Source organism: Cottoperca gobio, chromosome 19 (assembly GCF_900634415.1).
Source record: "Cottoperca gobio chromosome 19, fCotGob3.1, whole genome shotgun sequence".
Lineage (NCBI taxonomy): Eukaryota > Metazoa > Chordata > Actinopteri > Perciformes > Bovichtidae > Cottoperca > Cottoperca gobio.
In genome coordinates, this window is record NC_041373.1 from 15,924,952 (window position 1) to 15,946,359 (window position 21,408).

A 21,408-nucleotide genomic window follows, 5' to 3' on the forward strand; every position below is an offset into this window, starting at 1 on the left:
GCCCCCGTGAGGCCGGAGTGAAGGTTGCACAATGGTTAATTACAAATAAATAAATAAATAATTTTCCGGGTTATTTTAGAGGCATTACAATAAGTCCAAGTAGATATGTTTTATCACAACATGCCCAACGAATGGAATTAATCTGGTGTTTTTTATTTATTTGTGACATTACTTGAGTAAAATTACTCTGCGGAAGTACTTTGTCGTCATTTCCTGTAGCTTCGCTGGATGCACTGAGTTACATTTTCAGCCGCTTCGTGTGAAGGTTTGTAACGTTAATATTAGTCAGAAAATGGGTTATACGTTTCTTTTCATGTACAGTTTCTTTACAGAATATATTATACGTGTAATGATGGTCCGTGTATAAAAATGGCGACCACCAGTCATTAAATATGCAGGACAAAGAGCGCCGTTTACTCTCGAAGACTTATAGCATTAGCATAGATAGCGTTAGCGAGTTTGCTAACGTTCGGTAATCTTAGCAGAATTGCCAAATTACAATTAGTCGGTAGCTTTTCATGCAGCAGCTTATACAATAACAGTCAGCATAGCCGTCCAAGAGCACATCTTTTAAAATGAGCACCAGAAGAGCAGTATTCGGAGCCAGTTTAAATCAGTGGCCCTGCGCTTGTAATGCAATGCTAATGCCGTAGCTAGCTGTCATCAAATGAATGGGTTCCCACATTGCAAACTAATCTGTAGTTTATTTTAACTGTATTAATGCAAATATTTCATGTCATGTTTGATCTCTTGCAGGGGAAGGAAAGATGTCAGGTGCTGGGGGAGGAAAACGTCCCTCAGGAGGGGACAGCCCCCCTGGCCCACCTGAGAAGAAAAATAAAAAAGAGGAGAAGACCACCACTACTCTTATTGAGCCCATACGCATAGCTGGAGTCTCCTCTACGGTCAGTCAGTGTTTACTCTCACATTGTAGCTCATCTCGAGTATTGTTTGCCAAACAGGATCTCTGATGTTCCTCATGTTGGTGTTTGTATTTGTTCTGTGCAGGAGGACATGGACATGAAGGTCCTCCAATTCAAGAATAAGAAGCTGTGTGAGCGCTTGGAGCAGAGACAGACGATGGAGGATGAGTTACGAGAGAAAATTGAGAAGCTGGAGAAGAGACAAGCCACCGATGACACGACCCTGCTGATCGTCAACCGCTACTGGTCGCAGGTAACTTCTCACATTTGATTACGTTGTTTTAGCCTAATTAAACCCCATTTTGAGCTGAAACTTGACTTCAGAAATGTCGATGTAAACACAAGATTACGGGGGTCTCATTCTGTCAAAGCCACCAGGTGTTCAACAACAAAAAAGGCAAAGCATGTAAATGTTTATCCAACTGTCTGCGTCAACCAGACCCCTTTTTTCTTTGGATTAGCACTGAATCTGATTTTTGTTGTACTGAAAATAAACCCATGGCAATGCTTTTTTAAATCTTTGTGTTTCTGATTTGCAGTTGGATGAGAATGTGCACGTTCTACGCAAACGTATTGAGCCAGACACTCCGGTGACGTCTACACCTGCCCCACCCGCACCCCCTCTCCCTGAACCAACACCAATGGAGGAAGATGGTGTCAATCTGGCCTCACCAACTTCTGTCGTGCCTCCACCTCCACTCCCAGAGGGCCAGAGCGAGGGGGAGCAGCAGGAAGAGCGGCAGGAAGGGCAGAAGCAGCCCCCTCCTCCTTCTGGGTCAGAAGAGTTGACACCCACAGAGTCGTCACAGGACTCAACAACAGGTAAGCAGGGGGGTTTTTTCTGACCAATGTGTTCTCTGGAAAGTCTCCATCACTGACTGCATTTATGAACTGCTATAATCTAACCATATAATGTGTTAACTGACTTTATATAGAATAGATGAAAGTGTTTACATAGGAATTTCTATGTATACCTGAATTTCCCTCGGGATAAATAAAGTATCTATCTATCTAGGAATGGCTCCATATTAGGTTTCAATATCCTTCCCCTCCAGGTATTGAACTTAACCCATCTTTCTGTTATGTTGCCACTGTTTTGTACACTTGATTCTAACTTCAGAGCAAACATTTTATTTCATATACACAGGTAAATTGCAAGAGTAGATGTAAATGAAAGAGTATGTTTCTGCTGTATATTACCAATACATTGTCTGATAGTCATAGTTTTTTTAAGGTGATTAGATGTATATTTACTCAAAGTGACAACACTTGTTGTGAAAATGAAGAAGAGGGAAGAGGGCAGGAACAATATTATGGAATCTGAAAGTATCTTTAAAGACGAGAAACATTTTTGGAGGTGTGAAGAGGGCAATAGCTTCCATTTATTTTTTGGTAGACTCTTGTGGCAAAAAAAGCCTGCTGCTGATTTTAAGTTTGAATGAGGGCACACTTTCCAATTTTCGAGTCGAAAGGTTGAAGTTTAATGATTTTATCATTTGATCATCTGCTGGTTTAACCAACCTCGTACATATCCACCTCTTATAATGTCCAGAATCATCGCCACCGCCCGCTCCCCTAAGTGACAATGCCAAGGGTTACCTGGTTACATTGGAGCACAGCAGCGAGGAGGAGCTCACCCTGCACCTCCAAGACCGCATGCAGTTCAGCAAGGAAGCCATTGCCTGCTTGGTCTGTGTCTTTGACAGGCTACACAGCCGCATCGACAACATGTGCAAGCAAGTCCAGGCTGCAGGTAACTGTGGAGATATACTTGCTACTGACACATTCATATAAGCCATTGACAACCAAACCAACAAATGCGAAATAGGAACACATACAGCATATTTTATATCCTGTGTTAAAACTAATTACTTGCTACTTTTAGTGTCATATGTCATTATCGAGTTGTTAGTGTACATGAATTGTTAGCTCCAGTCTAATTTGGCACAACTCTCTTGATCTTCATTGGCAGCGTGTGACGGCGATAGCCAGTCTGACATCATCAACGTGAACCACACACTGCTGGAGGAGAACACTCGACTACGAGACCTGGCCACGCTCCTGCAGGGCCGACACCACAAGATGTCCATGGAGGTACAATGTCCTTGGCACTGTTTGTGGGCGTGTGTGGTGAATATTTGTGCTTGTGTGTGGGTAGTGTGTGTCAGAAATAGTTTGAGTATGTGCATGAGAAAATTGTAAAGATGTGTTTGTGTGTATGTAGCCATTGCTTTACTTGTTACTGATGACACAGCTGTTGTCACATCTTTGCCCTTATTGCAGTACAATGAGTTAGTGGATAAGGTGACGAGCTCAGAGACCAAGGTGTCTGAGATGGAGACGACGGTGGAGGACCTGCAGTGGGACATTGAGAAACTCCGCAATAGGGAACAGAAGCTCAACAAACATCTGGCAGAAGCCATGGAGCAGGTGCGTTCGCATGAAATTGTCTGTGTGCAACCTGCAGGGTTCGTTCAAAGCTGTGAAAATACGTAATTTTAACCATTATGTTTTCAACATTTGGAATATGCTTGAATATATCAAATATACTCCTAATCTGGTGTTTCATCTACATCATCACTCGTGTAAAGCAAAGATCTTTTAATATTTGAAATGAATCCCTGTGTCATATTTGTATGTTGTCTTCTGGCACACCAGACGTGCAGCCGACCGGAGCTAGCTAAGCATCACATAATCATGATCCAAACGTACAATCAAAGTTAATATGAACAGATGGTAAAATAAACAAAGTAATAATATACATTGATTGCTGTGGGTATAAAGGAACTCTGTACATTTTATTTATTTGCAATTGCATTTAAAGTAACAGTTTAGATGTGATGATAAAGTTCGAGAGTCTGTACATTTTAGATTAAGATACCTTGAAAGTGCTTTAACTTTTAAAACTTGTACGAAACCGGAACTTGCCTCATATCTATCCATGAGGCGTATTCATTCTGTGATAAGACTCTAAGCATCAATGCGTGTCAAGCCAGCTGCTCTTGATGCGCATGCCGCTGTCCATGCGTGCATTGATGAAGTGGTATGTTTTGCATCAGCCATCTGAACATTTAAAAAAGATAAGCATTGTATGAGTGATGTCATTGGATATGTGTAGGTGTGCTTTCATGTTGTTTTTCTGGCTTGTTTGTTTTTTAAAATTATTTCTGTTCTGCATTTTCTGTCTGCAGCTGAAGTCTGGATACAGCAGCACCGGCAGCTCAGGTGTACTTTCTGGAGGACAAATTACACTGAACATTCAGAAGGTGAACATTCATAGAGAGCTCTCCTTTGTAATCATTTTATGTGACATACAGGTACATCTCAATAAATTAGAATATCTTGGAAAAGTCAGTTTATTTCAGAAAATTAGAATATTGTGAGAAAGTTCAATATTGTTGACTCACGATGTCACACTCTAATCAGCTAATGAACTCAAAACACCTGCAAAGGTTTCCTGAGCCGTTAAATGGTCTCCACCTGGTTCAGCAGGCTTCACAATCATGGGGAAGACTGCTGACTTGACAGTTGTCCAGAAGACAGTCATTGACACTCTCCACAAGGAGGGAAAGCCTCAAAAGGTCATCGCTGAAGAAGCTGGCTGTTCCCAGAGTGCTGTATCCAAACATATCCATAGAAAGTTGAGTGGAAGGGAAAAGGTGCACAAGCAACAGGGATAACCGCAGCCTTGAGAGGATCGTCTAGGAGAGGCCATTCAACAATTTGGGGGAGCTTCACACGGACTGAGGCTGGAGTCAGTGAAGAGCCACCAAGCACAGACGTATCCAGGACATGGGCTACAACTGTCACGTTCCTCATGTCAAGCCACTCCTGAACCAGAGACGACGTCAGAAGCGTCTTACCTGGGCTAAGGAGAAGAAGAACCGGTCTATTGCTCAGTGGTCCAAAGTCCTCTTTTCAGATGAAAGTACATTTTTGCATTTCATTTGGAAATCAAGGCCCCCGAGTCTGGAGGAAGAGCGGAGAGCCACAGAATCCAAGTTGCTTGAAGTCCAGTGTGAAGTTTTCACAGTCATCATGTCATCGGCTGGTGTTGGTCCACGGTGTTATCTCAAGTCCAAAGTGAACGCAGCCGTTTACCAGGAAGCTTTAGAGCACGTCATGCTTCCTTCTTCTGAGAAGCTTTATGGAGACGCTGATTTCATTTTCCAGCAGGACTTGGCACCTGCACACTGCCAATGCCTGCTTTAATGACCATGGAATCAATGTGCTTGATTGGCCTGCAAACTCGCCTGACCTGAACCCTATAGAGAATCTCCGGGGTAATGTCAAGAGGAAGATGAGAGACACGAGACCCAACGATGCAGACGAGCTGAAGGCTGCTATCGAAGCAACCTGGGCTTCCATAACCCCTCAGCAGTGCCACAGGCTGAGCGCCTCCATGCCACGCCGCATTGATGCAGTAATTCATGCAAAAGGAGGCCCGATCAAGTACTGAGTGCAGACACATGAACATACAATGTATTAAAAATCCTTTTTTTTATTGGTCTTATGTAATATTCTACTTTTCTGAGATACTGATTTTATGTGTTTTCATTAGCTGTAAATCATCAAGATTAAAACAAATAAAGGCTTTAAATATTTCACTTTGTGTGTAATGAATCCATATAATATACGAGATTTCACTTTTTGAATTGAATTAGTGAAATAAACTAACTTTTCCACGATATTCTAATTTATTGAGATGTACCTGTATGTCTATTGTTTCTGCACATAACTTACTTTGCATCTCAGATGCCCGTGTTGTTATACCGTTTATCCTACAGTATCAATAACATGGGGTTTTTGTCTTAGTTTGAGAGTCTGAATGCGGAGTTGGAGCACAACCAGGAGTTGGCTAATAGCCGCATGGCAGAGTTGGAGAAACTGCAGGTGGAGCTCCAGGAGGCTGTGAGGGAGAGCGAGAAGCTCAAGGTAAAGATGCAATCTCTGGTGGTTAGATTAGAAACGTCACTACACCTGGTTGTCAAGAACCCATTTCATATTCGCTTTGTAAATCTGTGGCTGAAATCGTAGTTTTGGGCCAGTGTGGTAACAGACTTCCCGTGCTAACCCTTCACTGTCATCTCCTGGTGTTTTTAGATGGACTTGCGGAATATTCCAGAAGATGTTGTAAAGGAGACTCTAGAGTACAAATGTCTGCAGTCCCAATTCTCCCTGCTGTACAACGAGTCCCTCGGGGTAAAAACCCAGCTGGACGAGGCACGAGCCCTCCTGCTCACTGCCAAGAACGCCCACCTCCGACAGATTGAGCACATGGAGGTACATTACAAAGATCATAGTCCATCACTTCAAATAAAAGTGAAACGTATATTTTTCTTCACTGCATCTCGGCTGTGGCCCGGTGTTGCCATTCCAACAATTTGTCTTTACTGTTTTTTGCTTGAGCAACTTTAAAACTGGTATATGGTTTATTATTACCGCTGCATGTCAACAATGTGTCCTCTCTGTTTACAACCAGAGTGATGAGCTGTCCCTTCAGAAGAAGCTGAGGACTGAGGTCATCCAGCTCGAGGATACCCTGGCTCAGGTGCGCAAAGAGTATGAGATGCTGCGCATCGAGTTTGAGCAGAACCTGGCAGCCAATGAGCAAGCAGGTACTTGTCGAAACACACCCTCACATTTATCAACAAGTCTTTGAAGAGGGAATGATATGGCCCTCTCCATGTGACCCTCCTGTGTACCTTACAGTTGAGTTCATCATTTACAGCACCAGATAACGTTGAATGACTCAAAACCAAACCACGTCTCTGCTCTCTATCTCTCAGGACCAATCAACAGAGAGATGCGACACTTAATCAGCAGCCTTCAGAACCACAACCTGCAGTTGAAAGGTGACGTGCAGCGCTATAAGAGGAAGTTGCGTGAAACACAGATGGAGATCAATAAGGTAAATGACGTCCTTAGCAGACACATGTTTGGTGAGATCCAGAGGGCTTTTCTAAGCAATGAAAATATAGTTATTCTCAAAATGTGTTTTTGTTTTGTCGACAGTTGCGTTCTCAAAGTGGCGACACAGGGGTTCCGATTACAGAAGAGACGACGAATGACAGCATCGACGTGAAGAAAGAGGAGGATGAGGACCAGGAGGAGGAGGAGGAGAGGAGGAAGGAACTGGAGAGACAACGGGCCCGGGAGAGAGACAGGGAGAGAGAGACTGAGCGAGAACGGGAAAGGGAGCGTGAGAGGGAGAGGCAGCGCAGCGACGAGCTGAAGAGGAAGGACTCTGACACGCTGAAGATGCTCAGAGTAGAACTCAAGTACATCAGCCTTCTTCTCTAGTCCACTTTATGTTTTGTATTGTTGCTTTTTGAAGCGCTCACCTAACTTCACCGATGGAGTGCTAATGTGATATGTTTGTATCCCATCACCCATCAGGAAAGCCCAGGAGTCCCAGAAAGAGATGAAGCTCTTGTTGGACATGTACAAGTCGGCTCCAAAGGAGCAGAGGGACAAAGTGCAGCTCATGGCAGCTGAACGTAAATCTAAAGCTGAGGTTTGTTCTTTGTCTTTCTGTCATACTTCTGCACATTCTTTATTTATTTTTTTGCACCTCATAATCTCTATCTCAAACTGCCCAGGTGGATGAGTTGAGGATGCGAGTGCGAGAGCTGGAGGAGAGGGAGAGGAAGGAAAGCAAGAAGCTGGCGGATGAAGATGCCCTCAGGAAGATCCGAGTGGCAGAAGAGACTATTGAGCATCTGCAGAAGAAACTCGCTGCCACTAAACAGGTATGTGTGTTTTGTTCTCTCAAACATATCGGAGCACGTGACTGGGGTGGCAACTCGGGTAGGAGGCTGAGCATGTGTGCCACTTTTATATTTACTTAACTGCGGATAACACTCATCAGCCTTTCCATTGTTTTCCAGCAGTGTGTAACCATCCGTCTGTACACTTGTGCATCGTTTTTACAGTTGGTCATACCATCAGCCCTATATGAAAAAAAAGCCAGCTGTGTTAAGAATGAAAGTAGTGCAATGACTTTCTCATTTACCTTAGAAAAAGGTTCTCCTAATCTTAGATGACAAAAGAGGAATTGAAAGCTGAAGCTGTGTTTTACTCCATGCTAGCCTCATTTGTTATTGCATTTTTCTTTTTGTCTGTTTCTCTTTGAAATAGCAGTTATAAATATGCACATCTCTGTAAGCATGGCAGCAGTGAAAAGCCAGAAGCCCCTTTGGTTTGCCCTTACACAAACATCTGCCAGACTAATTCTCATAACCTTTTTTAATCTTGCACAACAAACCCCCTGAATTGATTTTCTTTTTAATCTATTAGTTACATTTTGTGATCTGCCACAAATGCATTTACACTGCTGTCTGAACCTGCGACAGGACACAAAGAAATGCAATGATTTGGGGTGGAGCAAATGCTTTTTGGATGAGTCATCCTGATAAATTCAAAGTATGTTAAACACTGTCAGAACTGAGCTCTCTGGGCTCTGCTGTCTTGTAAATGTTGAGCTGTCTCGTGGAATTTCATTAGCAAGTCAGAAAAAGAGCAGAGGGCCATTTACTAACTGGGGTCAAATGTTGGTTCAGTAATGTCATCGTAAAACTCGCGAGTTGCGTAGATAAGGGGATACACCCACATTAGATAATGTTATTCTGTCACAATAATATTCATTTAACTTGGTGCTACATTAAATATGATCTTGGAGGCTTATCAGTTCATATGTATCATATTATCCTCAAAGAGGCGTGAGGATCTGCGTGTTCTGTTTGGGTTCCATCGTGCCAGAGAACTCTGGTGCAAAGCAAACAACTGCACTCGCACCGTTTCATTTAGAGACTGTGATTTAATCAAATACAGGAAATTACACCAAAATGTAAAAGTGACATGACCGTGTTTTAAGTCATTCACCGTGAGCATAAAGGAGACAGATGTTGAGATCTGAACGCCTGCTGCTCCTCGTGCTTGGGAGGTCTAAGGGAACATAGTTAATGAAAGGCAACAGACAGTCGGGACTGACAGTGAAGCGTTCTGCTTTTTTACTTTTGCCTTCTTATCTGCTTTAAAGTTAGTGTACAGCAACTAAAGTGTTCTGGACTGTTTGATTGCTTTCCTCAGTTTCTGGCTGCCACATTTGAACTTTGCAGGGTGATCGATTGCCAAAACTATCCAATAAACAAGCTACTTGTGAGCTCATATGACTTTTGTTTATGTGTCCCAGTTGGCTTGTTAAGTGGGCATTGTGAAGCAAATGCAGTAAAGTCAAATGTGTAGCTTTGTTTGCAGCGTTAGAAACAAACCAGGTGTGATTGCATTTCCGGATGCGTGGTCATAAATGTGCCAATGAAGGTGTAATGTAATCGACCGCATCAGGTTATATGATGAGCGCACACTCATTTAACACCTTTGCACATCTGTGTGTCTTCATTGTTAAATAGAAAGAGCTGGTGATTCATTTTTCAATCTTTAAAAAAAGATATCATAAACATGATATTAGTTTGAGTTGTTTTCCATCGTGTGTGTACACAACATTACCTAGAAAGAATAATCTTATGACTTGGAAGTAGAAGCCCAACAGTCTTTATACGAGTGACTGCAGGTGGTGATGAAGTTAAGCCCAGAGGCAGCATCGCTGTCTGTCACTTGTCTCTCCATTGTTTTTGATCCCTGACACCTCTGTCTCTCGAGGAGGAGGAAGCCCTGCTGAGTGAGATGGATGTTACAGGCCAGGCCTTCGAGGACATGCAGGAGCAGAACAGCCGCTTGTTGCAGCAGCTACGGGAGAAAGACGATGCCAATTTCAAGCTGATGAGTGAGCGAATCAAATCCAACCAGATCTACAAGCTGCTGAAAGAGGAGAAGGAGGAGTTGGCTGACCAAGTTCTCACATTTAAAACCCAGGTGACGTGTAACTTCTGATCCTCAAACTGCAGCGTTGATGGTTTTCAGTGTGTGAAGTATTAACTGTCGCTGTTGCCGTGCCTCTCCAGGTGGATGCCCAGCTGCTGGTTGTGCAGAAGCTCGAGGAAAAAGAGGGCGTCCTGCAGAGCGCTCTTGCCGCTCTGGAAAAAGAGCTGTCTGTCCGGTCACAAGCACTAGAACTCAACAAGAGGAAGGTGAGTGAAGAGATGCCATCAATCATGTTGTCAGCGCTTGATTTTAAGGGTTGATAATCACCGGATTATTTGATTGCTGCCAGATGCCCAAGTTCCTAAATATAAACTCTGCGTTAGAAGATCTCGATAATGGCATGTGCTAAAAGTGGTACACATAATTATTTTAGTGTGTTCAGGTGCTCACATCCAAGATTTGCTTCCACAAAACATTAAAAGCATTAATGAGTTACGTTGTTAGCCAGTTAAACACACCAGCTGTCCTGGTCCCACACTTTTCCCAACTACTTCCGTGCCTACTTGTGAGATATAGTTTTGGCAGTTGCTAACATTACCCAAGTACCTGTCAAGACAGCAATTGTGCCCCGAGGCGTGTTAGTGAGGTCATCTTGTGTGAGGGAATTATTCTTTGTTTCACATTTGATTTTCACAAGTAGTAAAGAGCATAAGTGGAACAGAAAGCACAACAGGATCTGCTTACTTGAACCGAAAGCTTATGAAGAGGATCTAAAACATATGGCATGTTGTGGAAAATATACACAATCGGCATTAAATAGGATGAAACGTGCACAACTAACGGTGCCTTTTGTTTCAGTGTGTACATGACTGAATCTTTAAAGTTGAAGCGCAAAGACTCCGAATGCCAAGTTTCATCCAAGCTTACTGTACTACCACCACATTACAGCTTAGGAATTTCATTAGGTTTCTTTTTTATTGAGTGTGTCCGGTTCCTTCCCTGCTGCAGGCGGTGGAGGCTGCCCAGCTGGCAGAGGACCTGAAGGTGCAGCTGGAGCACACGCAAGCCAAGCTTAAGGAGATCCAGGTCTCTGTGGCTGAGAACCGCACGGCCCGGGAGAGAGAGAGCAGCAACCTGAAACGTGCACAGGTATGCATCACTGCAGTGGGGATGTCTCTTCACAAATTACTCCTGAAGTGCTGATTGGAAGATCGCAACATGAGTTAAGCACCCCCCCTCTCTTGATGCCTTCTAGGAGGATCTGTCGAGGCTGAGGCGGAAGCTGGAGAAACAGAAGAAGGTGGAGGTTTACTCTGACGCTGATGAGATCCTGCAGGAGGAGATCAACCAGTACAAGGTCAGGAAGAGAGAACATTGTTTTTTTAATGCGGACAAATGTATGCGTAAGTGGCCAGGGGGTTATAAAACAAACAAACGCCAACAGTTTTCTGGCACAATTTACATTTGATTAACAGTGACGTGAAAGCAATGTGCTGTAATGCAAATTACTGCACCTTTTGTGTAATTAGCTTGTTTTTCATTTGTGAGTACGGGCCAGAAAGTGAGCTCAGAACTCCACAGCAATGCTACGGGTTGGGGACATCAAGCAGTTTACTTGTGGATGGAGGTAATAACAGCGTTGGCAAGTCACTGCGTGCCCCCATATGTAATGTATTTATCTGTCTCCAGGCCAAGCTGCGCTGCCCCTGCTGCAACACACGAGACAAGGAGACGGTGCTCACCAAGTGTTTCCACGTGTTCTGCTACGAGTGTCTGAAGATGCGGTACGACACCCGACAGAGGAAGTGCCCCAAGTGCAACTGTGCCTTCGGAGCCAACGACTTTCACCGCATTTACATCACCTAATTCCCAGAAAGAGAGAGAGAGAGAGGAAACGGTAGACAGAACCAAAGGAGAGAAAAAGACAAAGGAACTGAAGATGTATTCAAAGAGGCGGACATTTTGGGGATATCAGATGAGATGCGTTTCCCCCGTTTTAATCTCTCTTTGGAAAGACTTGTTTTACCACATCATTGCCATTTGGTGACCAAACAGATAGTGACACATCTGACTGAGATTGTTGTGCTGTAGTTAATAAACACAGTTGTTTGTGCTCACAGTGATATTCCTACATGTCGAGCTGCTCTGCACTGTTTTCCCTGCCCTTGCCATGTTAAACATCCTCTTTTTTTATCAAACTGTACCCACTTTTAAACTTTTTCTTTTTCTTTTTTAATGTATTGAAAAACCTCTGCGGTGGTACATGGTCGATCTTACTGAAGGGTTTCTTTGAATTGTTTTGTCCTGCTGGTTTTTGGAAATCCTGTGAAATCAGTGAAGCTGAAATTTCAATTTCAAAATTAAAAGAAGCCGTGCTTTACAGACTCGAGGACTGCATGTGTAAGACTAAATGTGTTTCTAATATATAAAGTACAACAGCCAGAGTTGTGTAACTTCCTTGGTTAGGCTATAGTATTAACAATGCCTGAGAGACGTCAGAGAGTTTGGCACCCAGTCAGCACATACAGCAGTGTTTGGATCACCTTGGGCAAGGTCCTCTGTGTGTGTTCATCCTGTTGCCATGGTTTCTATTGGAGAGTTTGACACAACATCTGCAGCTTATAGTGCCTCATTACAGATGAAATCACTGCAGTGGAAAGTCGGCTCATATGGGTGTCTTTAGTGGGCTGTGCTGCTCCAGGTCCTCTAAGACTGCTTTCCTAAAGGTTAGCCGTGACAGTAGAGTACAAAAACATGTGTTTAACAACATGCTTCGTACCTAATTGAGCCAATGAAACCCTGTTCTCTCTGTTTGGATGATGTGAACTATTTACTGGGAGGTTAGTTAGCGTCTGTTTGGCGTTAGCTCTTGTGGGAAAGGCAGTTCGCACCATGCAGCACACGCATTAAAAGGATCCAAGCTGCAGAAAAGAAAGTATCGGGCATTAGGGAATTGTTGAGTAAGACTTCTTCGAGGATTTGCCATAATGTTGGCGAAGAATAACTCGATTACATTGGCAGTGGTTGTTTACTCACATGAATGTACATAACCTGTCATAAATAAATGAGTAGTTTTGACTCTGTGCTAAGTGATCTTTTGTATGCCACACAGCACAGATGTTGTAACGGATGGTCTTTACTATTAATGAGACAATGCTCTGTGACAGGGGCCGACCTGATAGCACTCCAGGACGAGTCCACTGGCTTTGTTATTGCATATTTGTGCTGCAGCAGCAGGCTACACCCAGCCCCAGACATTAATAACACTGCGTCAGGGACACTCACTATTATGCACTATTATACAAATGTCAAGTTTTCAAAAAGCAAAAGTTGTTTTGTATCTGAGCAGGGCACGAGTGGACGAATATAAAGCTTATCTTTAACTTTGAGCAGACAAACCCAAAGGCTTTAAAAGATGGTGGTAGTTCTAGTGAATATCATCTGTTTCTGCCTCAGTTTGCTGTTCCTCTTTTTCTGTGCATGGGACCCACACTCAAGCCAGAGACTTGTGTTTTTTGGCAGAGAGGAGCTACTGACGTCGACAGGCGTGGTAATAACAATGAGAACACTATTAAGTCCAGACTACACAGGCTCTCTGCTTAAAACTAAATAAAAAATGTGGAGCTAAAACCTCCAGGGTGTGGCCATAAAATATGAAACTTATGTATTGAAAACTATCATACCTGAAGTTTAATTGAAACTTTCACTTGGAAGTGAAGCAAATGAAGGCACACAGTTTGCTCGAGGAGTTTCCTGTGAGTCGGGGAGTGCGCGCAGAGAATCCGAGCACTACAGTACATAGGAAATGACTCATAGGAGTTGAACTGTTAGCGTGGGTGTGTGCACTATTAAAACAAGGCTCAGACTCCTCCGGGTGACTCACTCTGATGCTCGCTTTTCCATGCTGAAAACCAGCACGGATTGTTAATCAGATGAACTTTCGGGAATTGTGTAGCCGACAGCGAGCAGCTCTCCCCCCGCAGACATCATGGCTTTAAACGCTCTCTGCGCGCTCTGCGGATTTATTATAGCAGCTGTGACCAATTTCTATGTTGTGAGCGCACAGAAAAGTAAGTAAAACACGTTTTTATTCCAACATTTGCTTTGATCTAAATCAAAACTTTGAACCTTTTTACCTTTTTAATGCAACTTTCCCCTTTGTATTTCTATGTTTGATTTATGTGCGATTGTTTGGTGTCGTTGTGCCTGTGGACATGGATTACAGTGTGCTGGTCTGGTTTCCCTTTAATGGAGTCAGATAGTAGGGTCTGCTTACAAAGCCGCTTCCTTTACCAGCTGCATTTCTCACCGGTTCCGCATTCCGATCGCCTTATTTCACCCCGTCCATCCGTGTCCCTGGGTGAGAAGGACAGGCTGCACTGCCTGTGTCCACTTCGCTCAAATATATATATATTTTTTACTGTTTCTCCCAAAGAAAAGAGAGGTTTTTGACTGTTTCCACAGCAGTCTGAAATTTGGATTTCATCCCAGACTCAGCTTGCACTTGGGTTAGGACCATTTCCTCACACTTTATAGTTACCAAATGCATTTTAACTCATTACGTTAAAACCTGAATTATCTAGATCCATCCCTGTGAAACCATCTCTACATCTGGACATCAGCTGTTGGTGCACCCACCCCCTTCCAATTCATGACAAAACACAGCTCCCCCCACACCCAAAAACACCCTCTGGCAGGCTACGTGCTGAGATTAAACCAAGGTCTTCTGCTCAGGAACACAAAAACGTGTTCTTGTTAGCCAGATGTTAAGTGCTGAATCATAAGAAACGTTAGTCCAACGATAACCTCTGCTAGTACAATGTAATGCTGACTGACGGAGCTGTTTCCATTCATGAATGTGTGAAAATGTGTCACAAGGAGCGCTATCGAAATCCTGCTGAATCCTTTCGTTCTCAACATTAAAGTTAAGATCAATATCAGCAGTTTCAGGTTGTTGTCTGATTTGAGCAACCGAAGCTCTGCTCCAGTTTTACTTTTCGTTTTGACGGAGGAGGTTAATAAGCAGTCAAAGGTTCAGTTCCTCTCTGCGACCTTTTGAACCCTCCAGTGGGAGAGTGCAGCTGGACCTGCTGAAAGATTGAGGGCTGCAGTCATCAGGAGAAACGCTTTACAAGAACTGTGTGACACATTTTTTCTATGACCACAGCTATAAAATGAGTCAGTCCAACTCTGCAGGCGAGCCGGCTGTGGAGGATGGAGAGTCTCTAGAGGCCCGAGCACATGGCTCGAACATAACCACAGCTAGAGGTCAAAATGCCTCGAACATGAATTTTTTTTGGCTGCAGCTGGTTTAGGAATGACCTACTTGTCGACAGGTATTGTGTGTCATGTGTTATGTGACCAGCTGAAGACCCACACGTGTAGTACGCCCTCGGGGATGTAGGCTTTGCATCTCACGCTCTTGGAAAAGTTCCTTCTGGGTCTTCGTGGTATTCTGGTCGCAAGTGATGAAAGAAACCAAGTGAATTCATTTGTAACGAGAGTTTAAAGTTAGTAAATTAAAGGCATGGTCAAAACACTGCATCCTACTTTTCCCCATAATGCAACTCCTGCTCCCACACACACACACACTCTCTCACACACACACTCCATTAATCCAGTGTGTAACGCAGGCTTTCTGCCAAACCTCAATGACATCATCAGGGTTTCTTTCTCAAACTTTAGAAATCTCCCTCAACAGCCTCAAAAGAATTCACGCAACCGTCCTCACGAGCGGAGATGTGCTCCAAACATGTCAAACATTAAATAGTTTCTGCCTTTCGTTGTCTTGAGTTACAATAAACTAAAAATCCTCCCATTTTGGACGATTCGTCCGACAAAACAAACGCAACACTAGACATAATGTCAGGCTGTGGGACCGTCCCAGGTTACACTTTATAATAAACAATAATAAATAGTAAATTGGTAGTTAATTAAACTTTTACTGTGAACAGGTCGTTAATCATTAATCATTATTATAATCACAGATATCTGGTTTATCAATCTATGTAATGATTTGGTAGCCATTAACAAATACTTAATATATATTTATATATACAATGATACGACAATAAACTCTTAATACATAGTTTACTAATGTAATTCTTATCTCTTATCAGCTTTGATACAATGTAAACTTTATAAACTAATTATTTCGTATCACACAAATACTTTATTTAACTGTCAGCTGAGAGACGGCGCAGGGACCCCGACGACTGTAATGTTTTAATACGACGATTCGTCTTTGCTAATAATATGTTTGATACATTTTCAGACATTTTTAATATTTGATAAAAAAACAACAACTTTCAGAACATTAAACAATAATCCGTCCCCAGGCAGTAACTCTGAGGACTCTGAGGGTTAGGGTTACATGCACTGGTTTAGGGTTACATGCACTGGTTTAGGGTTACATGCACTGGTTTAGGGTTAGATGCACTGGTTTAGGGTTAGATGCACTGGTTTAGGGTTACATGCACTGGTTTAGGGTTACATGCACTGGTTTAGGGTTAGGGTTACATGCACTGGTTTAGGGTTAGGGTTACATGCACTGGTTTTAGGGTTACATGCACTGGTTTAGGGTTACATGCACTGGTTTAGGGTTAGGGTTACATGTACTGGTTTAGGGTTACATGCACTGGTTTAGGGTTACATGCACTGGTTTAGGGTTACATGCACTGGTTTAGGGTTAGGGTTACATGCACTGGTTTAGGGTTACATGTACTGGTTTAGGGTTAGGGTTACATGCACTGGTTTAGGGTTAGGGTTACATGCACTGGTTTAGGGTTAGGGTTACATGCACTGGTTTAGGGTTAGGGTTACATGCACTGGTTTAGGGTTAGGGTTACATGTACTGGTTTAGGGTTAGGGTTACATGCACTGGTTTAGGGTTAGGGTTACATGTACTGGTTTAAGGTTAGGGTTACATGTACTGGTTTAAGGTTAGGGTTACATGTACTGGTTTAAGGTTAGGGTTACATGTACTGGTTTAGGGTTAGGTTTACATGTACTGGTTTAAGGTTAGGGTTACATGTACTGGTTTAAGGTTAGGGTTACATGTACTGGTTTAAGGTTAGGGTTACATGTACTGGTTTAAGGTTAGGGTTACATGTACTGGTTTAAGGTTAGGGTTACATGCACTGGTTTAAGGTTAGCGTTACATGCACTGGTTTAGGGTTAGGTTTACTAGTGCTACTGAAATATCTGAATACTTAATCCACCGCTGAATGTCGCTGCTGCGCACGATGAGATACAGAAAGAAGGATTTGCAGGGAGGCTTTCTGCACATCAGGGTAACAAGCTTTTCTGATAAATGATGTGTTCAAACCTGAATATTTACTCTGAACAAAGAATGATGATCATCATGATATCTATCAAACCTCTACCTCTTCCCGTCATGTCTGCTTCACACTCATGATCTGTGGTAAAGTCTCTTTGTCCTCAGCTTGATGTCACACTATTCAGTACCTGGTGTTGTTGTCATTGAAGCGACCACAGATTCCAACATTCAGTTTTTACCTTTGTGTTGCGGCTCGTTTCTTTGGTAGTTTTGGTATTGCTTTCAGTGGTTATCAAAGCAGCCAGTTCGAACATGACAGTTACCACAAATGATGATTCAATTTCTGCTCCGGGTGGTTTCTTGTGAAACAGGTGGACACAATAGAAGTAGTCCATACAAATGCACTTTGTGTGACGGAGACGGAAGAACCAGCGTTGTGATTTCATCTGTAGACTATTTCCTTGTAAGACTGTGGCTTTGTCTTCTATTGTTTAATTCATTGTGTTGTAATATTGTTTTGTTGAGGTGTTTTTTCTTTTAGCTTGATGTCACAATGTTCACTTCTTCATGCAGGACTTTGGGGAATAATAGTGTCTCTTAACCAAAGCCAGGTACCTGCAGAGAAAACCACACAGTATTAAAACACTAAAACAGTTTCTCCACTCAGCTTGCTGTTGGTGTTAACTGTGTAACATCGTCAGGCTAATTCTTTCCTTATCTTCTTGGAAGTGCACGGCTTTAATTGTTCAGCTGTCTGGCTGCCATTAAAAGAGATGAAGCTTTCCATTGTGTCCTCAGACGCTTTTCTCTCAGAGCTAAACTTCTTTCTCACAGACACCTTCGTTTATTCTCTGAAAGTCGCACACGTACACAAAACAATTTGACGGAAGCACTCTGTAAAAAAACACATCCTGCGCTTCACGTACGGTCTGTTCACACAAACTTACTGAGTAATTCTCTGTCATGAGATTAAGTTGCATCAGCAGTCTGACCAATAGGAATTTCCCAGTTTCATTTTATGAGAAGAAGAAACCCACAAAGTTTCTTTCTGTTCAAGTCACACCTTTTACTGTATTCATCCTGCACCTGTTTATGATTATTTAATTTGATACCAGAGTCAGGGAATTTTGATTTGCCTAGAACATTTACCATTTGGTGCCCCTGTGGTAGATACAACATGATAAAGTGCCCTTCCAGTGACGAAAACAAGACGCCACTGCCCTTCAGACAGCCTGAGTTTGCCGCTGCTCCACGTCATAACATTTCATTATATATTTCATAAATCTTGATAAATGTTTTACCCTGAAAACTAACCAACCCGTGACCGCTGATGTTCTTCTGTGTGCAGGTCAATGCGGCAGTTTAGAGTTTTGGAACTCAGATTTGGACGTCTGTGTGCCGTGTGCGTCGTGCAAGCAGTACCCAAAGACCCCGTCATGCAACACATGTAAGACAGTGAATCAGTAAATGCAAATTAATTAAATGATTGACTCATGACAGATACAAAAGAAACAGTTTCTTCCCCGCAGGCCGTCACGCCGATGAACAGTGTAATCAGTCATACACTGTCAATAACCCTGGAACGCCCACTGCTCCTATAATAGATTAACATTTTACAGTTTTTTGATTTGTACATATCATCTGTCACTTTCACATTGTAGTATGTAGACATACATGTTCATACTGGGAGTAATCATCCATTCAGTATTTATTTCTTTGCTTATAGTTTACAACTTTTTCTACAAGACGTTTCTATTTCTTTTTATTCTCATTTATGCTTTTTACATATTTTTATGTAATATTTATATATACGGCAATTATGTTTTACATACATATGTTCATAACAGTCCTGTCTACTCTTTAAATGTATCAGATTTTGTTGACCTTGTTCCTAGTTATAGACTATTTCTGTGTAAGTACATTGAGAGCAATGCAACGTAAATGTGTTCACATTCTTCACATCGCCTATAAAAGTGATTCTGGTTGATTGATTAAGTTGTTTCTGTTCAACCAAACAGGTAAATATGAGGATGAGACACCTGACGTGTGGAAACTCGCAGCCATCGCAAGCTTCTCCGTGCTGGCTGTCGTGCTGGTCGGTGCTGCGCTGATTATCGGTGTCATGGTGCATCGACGGAAGTCGCACAAACGGCCTCTACGTGGTGAGATTCTTTCAATTTGAAATCTGAGATTAATCACAGTTTAATTAATTAATCACATTTACAAGTGCACCAGATATCATCTTTTCAGCCCAAATCACAACCTGTCATGCAGAAATGTCATAGTCTAGTATTCCATAAGAATCATTTTAGAAAAGAAACTCAGTATAGTATGTTAACAAAGTCAAAGTAAGTCATATAAAATGTGCATTGTATTAAAAACCTCACACATAAAGAATACACAAGACACTAATGAGATGAGATGTGAGTATTCAGCAGCAGAAGTCCATTAAAGGTGCACGGGAGTGACACCTAGTGCAACAGTTTATTTGTGCGGATTGACGTGAAGCATTGCGGGTGTAAAGGTGAAGGTCTTTGCTCTCCTCACACTGCAAGTGCTGTAAAGACGTTCAGTGATGGCAGCTGAGGGTCCTGGTAACGTGAGTCATTGTTAATGCTATGACAAAGCAATATGTCGAGGCAGATAGGATAGGAAATCACTTTGCTGGGATGTTAAAAATGCTAATTTGTGCCTTGATGTATTTACAGAACCCATTGAAGAAACGGCGGGGCCACTTTACCAAGCTTAAACAATACAGTAGGTATCAGTTTCACTTTGTCACAACGAGACCACATGCATTTAAATGTGCCACATTTAGAGACAATAATGTGAATCTCCCGTAAAATAATCCAACGTCGTTGTCTCGGCCTCCACAGCCTCATCCTCCTTCTGGAAACAGATGTGACAGAACCAAGAGAGCGACTGGTTCAGAACCGGACGAAGCAAACCTCTGGACCATGAACTGTATACTCTGACTGCAGGGTGTCTCTTCATCAGAAGTGGACCATTTTAATTTATTAGACTGTCGAGTGAGGAGCTGTGCTCAGCGTAGGTCCGACAGAGACCACACGAGCGCCTCTCACACCTCTGTAGGAACAGTAACATTATATTATAGTGGCATCATTCTCAGATATTATGTGCCTTTTTTATATTCCACTTAAAATAACATTTTTGGTCTGGAAGACCTTTTGTCTGTGTTTTATCCAGAAACAAAACTACAGTCTTTTCTCCGGGGAGATTGATGCTTTCCAAATCCTGTATTGTATTTTCCAGCAGGACGATGAATGTAACACAGCTACTGCTGCCTGCTGGGCTGCGGTTTGATCTCCTGCTATTCAGCGGGGTTAGACAAGGTCTAGTCACTTACCACGACAGCCTCTTAAAGATAAATCACATGTGAGTTAGGAAGACGTTAGGAAACATGAAGGCCATTTGAATGTAGCTACTTCTACAGAAGGTGAAATGTATTCCAGCCTTGCCAGTGCCTGCTCTCTTCGTCGTGCTATACAGTGAGAGAGCAGTCACCTGAACTCACTCACTGTTACTGCGTCTCCTGAGACCAACACGGACTCTTTGTTGCAGGTTATTACAATATTGTCTTGTCTGCTTTAATGTTTTTTTTTTATTAGGAGATGGATTTTTTTCTCACAACCCCAGAATTCACACGTTCCTCGTCCCAGCACTCGTAGGACAGGATGTTTGAAACACTAGACACGAGAGCCCAAACCGCTAACACATGGGAATGTTGCGAGGAATGTACTGTAGTGAAGGAAATGACACTTGTAGTGTTTTGAGTGGAGCCACACGATCAGTATGCTTACTAACTCTGACCCGTCGACTTGTTTCAGATCTAAAGATATATGTCGGTTTGTAATTGTGTAGCCTGAGAAACATGGTGGCCAGGGTTGTTGTTTTTCCACTTCTGGTTTTAGTTGGGGTTGTTTTCTATCTTCAAAACATCGCAGTGTGTGGAACATGATGTATTTTATGTGACAGGTCATGTCTGTCTGCTTGTGGGGAAACAGTTAGGGAATCACTTAAAATGCAGACACTTCTTTTCTTTTAGATTTTTTATATTATTTATTTTTAAGTATCTTGCAGTGGATGTTTTGCATCCACCGCGAGTTTAAAAAGGGACACCAGTGAAGATTTCTTCCAGCAGGCCAGCCAACGATGATACTGAGCAATAACTAACACTTCCCGCTTATTTCTCTCGCTTTCTATTTCTAAAATTGTATATACTGTACATGCACTGGCTTATTTTTTACTGCAATCTTATAAACTGCTTTGTGTACCAAATGTATTTTCACAATAAAACTGACATCTTCCAATTATAATGCAAGTCCATTTCTATCTCATACACATCTCAATATGTAAAGATGT

General features: G+C 42.5%; 2 protein-coding genes across 3 annotated transcripts; both read left to right on the forward strand.

Annotated features, from left to right (window-relative positions):
• The first annotated feature begins 189 nt into the window (after positions 1 to 189).
• On the forward strand, positions 190 to 12,824 carry rnf40 (ring finger protein 40). 2 transcript variants are annotated; one of them, XM_029456646.1, is made up of 20 exons: positions 190 to 265; positions 757 to 905; positions 1,009 to 1,176; positions 1,463 to 1,745; positions 2,476 to 2,676; positions 2,896 to 3,017; positions 3,207 to 3,353; positions 4,115 to 4,189; positions 5,739 to 5,858; positions 6,027 to 6,206; positions 6,406 to 6,541; positions 6,713 to 6,834; positions 6,939 to 7,204; positions 7,323 to 7,440; positions 7,526 to 7,675; positions 9,585 to 9,797; positions 9,887 to 10,012; positions 10,755 to 10,895; positions 11,002 to 11,103; positions 11,436 to 12,824. In XM_029456646.1, exons 2-20 carry the CDS (start codon positions 768 to 770, stop codon positions 11,610 to 11,612), a joined length of 2,985 nt encoding a protein of 994 aa, XP_029312506.1. In that variant the 5' UTR covers positions 190 to 265; positions 757 to 767; the 3' UTR covers positions 11,613 to 12,824. The 2 variants fall into 2 exon arrangements, with proteins under 2 accessions (XP_029312506.1, XP_029312507.1); XM_029456647.1 differs by having other exon boundaries at positions 9,588 to 9,797.
• A 771-nt stretch (positions 12,825 to 13,595) lies between these two features.
• On the forward strand, positions 13,596 to 21,362 carry si:rp71-1c10.7 (tumor necrosis factor receptor superfamily member 12A). Its single transcript, XM_029457211.1, has 5 exons — positions 13,596 to 13,816; positions 18,374 to 18,472; positions 19,044 to 19,187; positions 19,734 to 19,782; positions 19,902 to 21,362. The coding sequence occupies exons 1-4, from the start codon at positions 13,735 to 13,737 to the stop codon at positions 19,772 to 19,774; spliced, it is 366 nt and encodes a 121-aa protein (XP_029313071.1). The 5' UTR covers positions 13,596 to 13,734; the 3' UTR covers positions 19,775 to 19,782; positions 19,902 to 21,362.
• Positions 21,363 to 21,408: the final 46 nt, after the last annotated feature.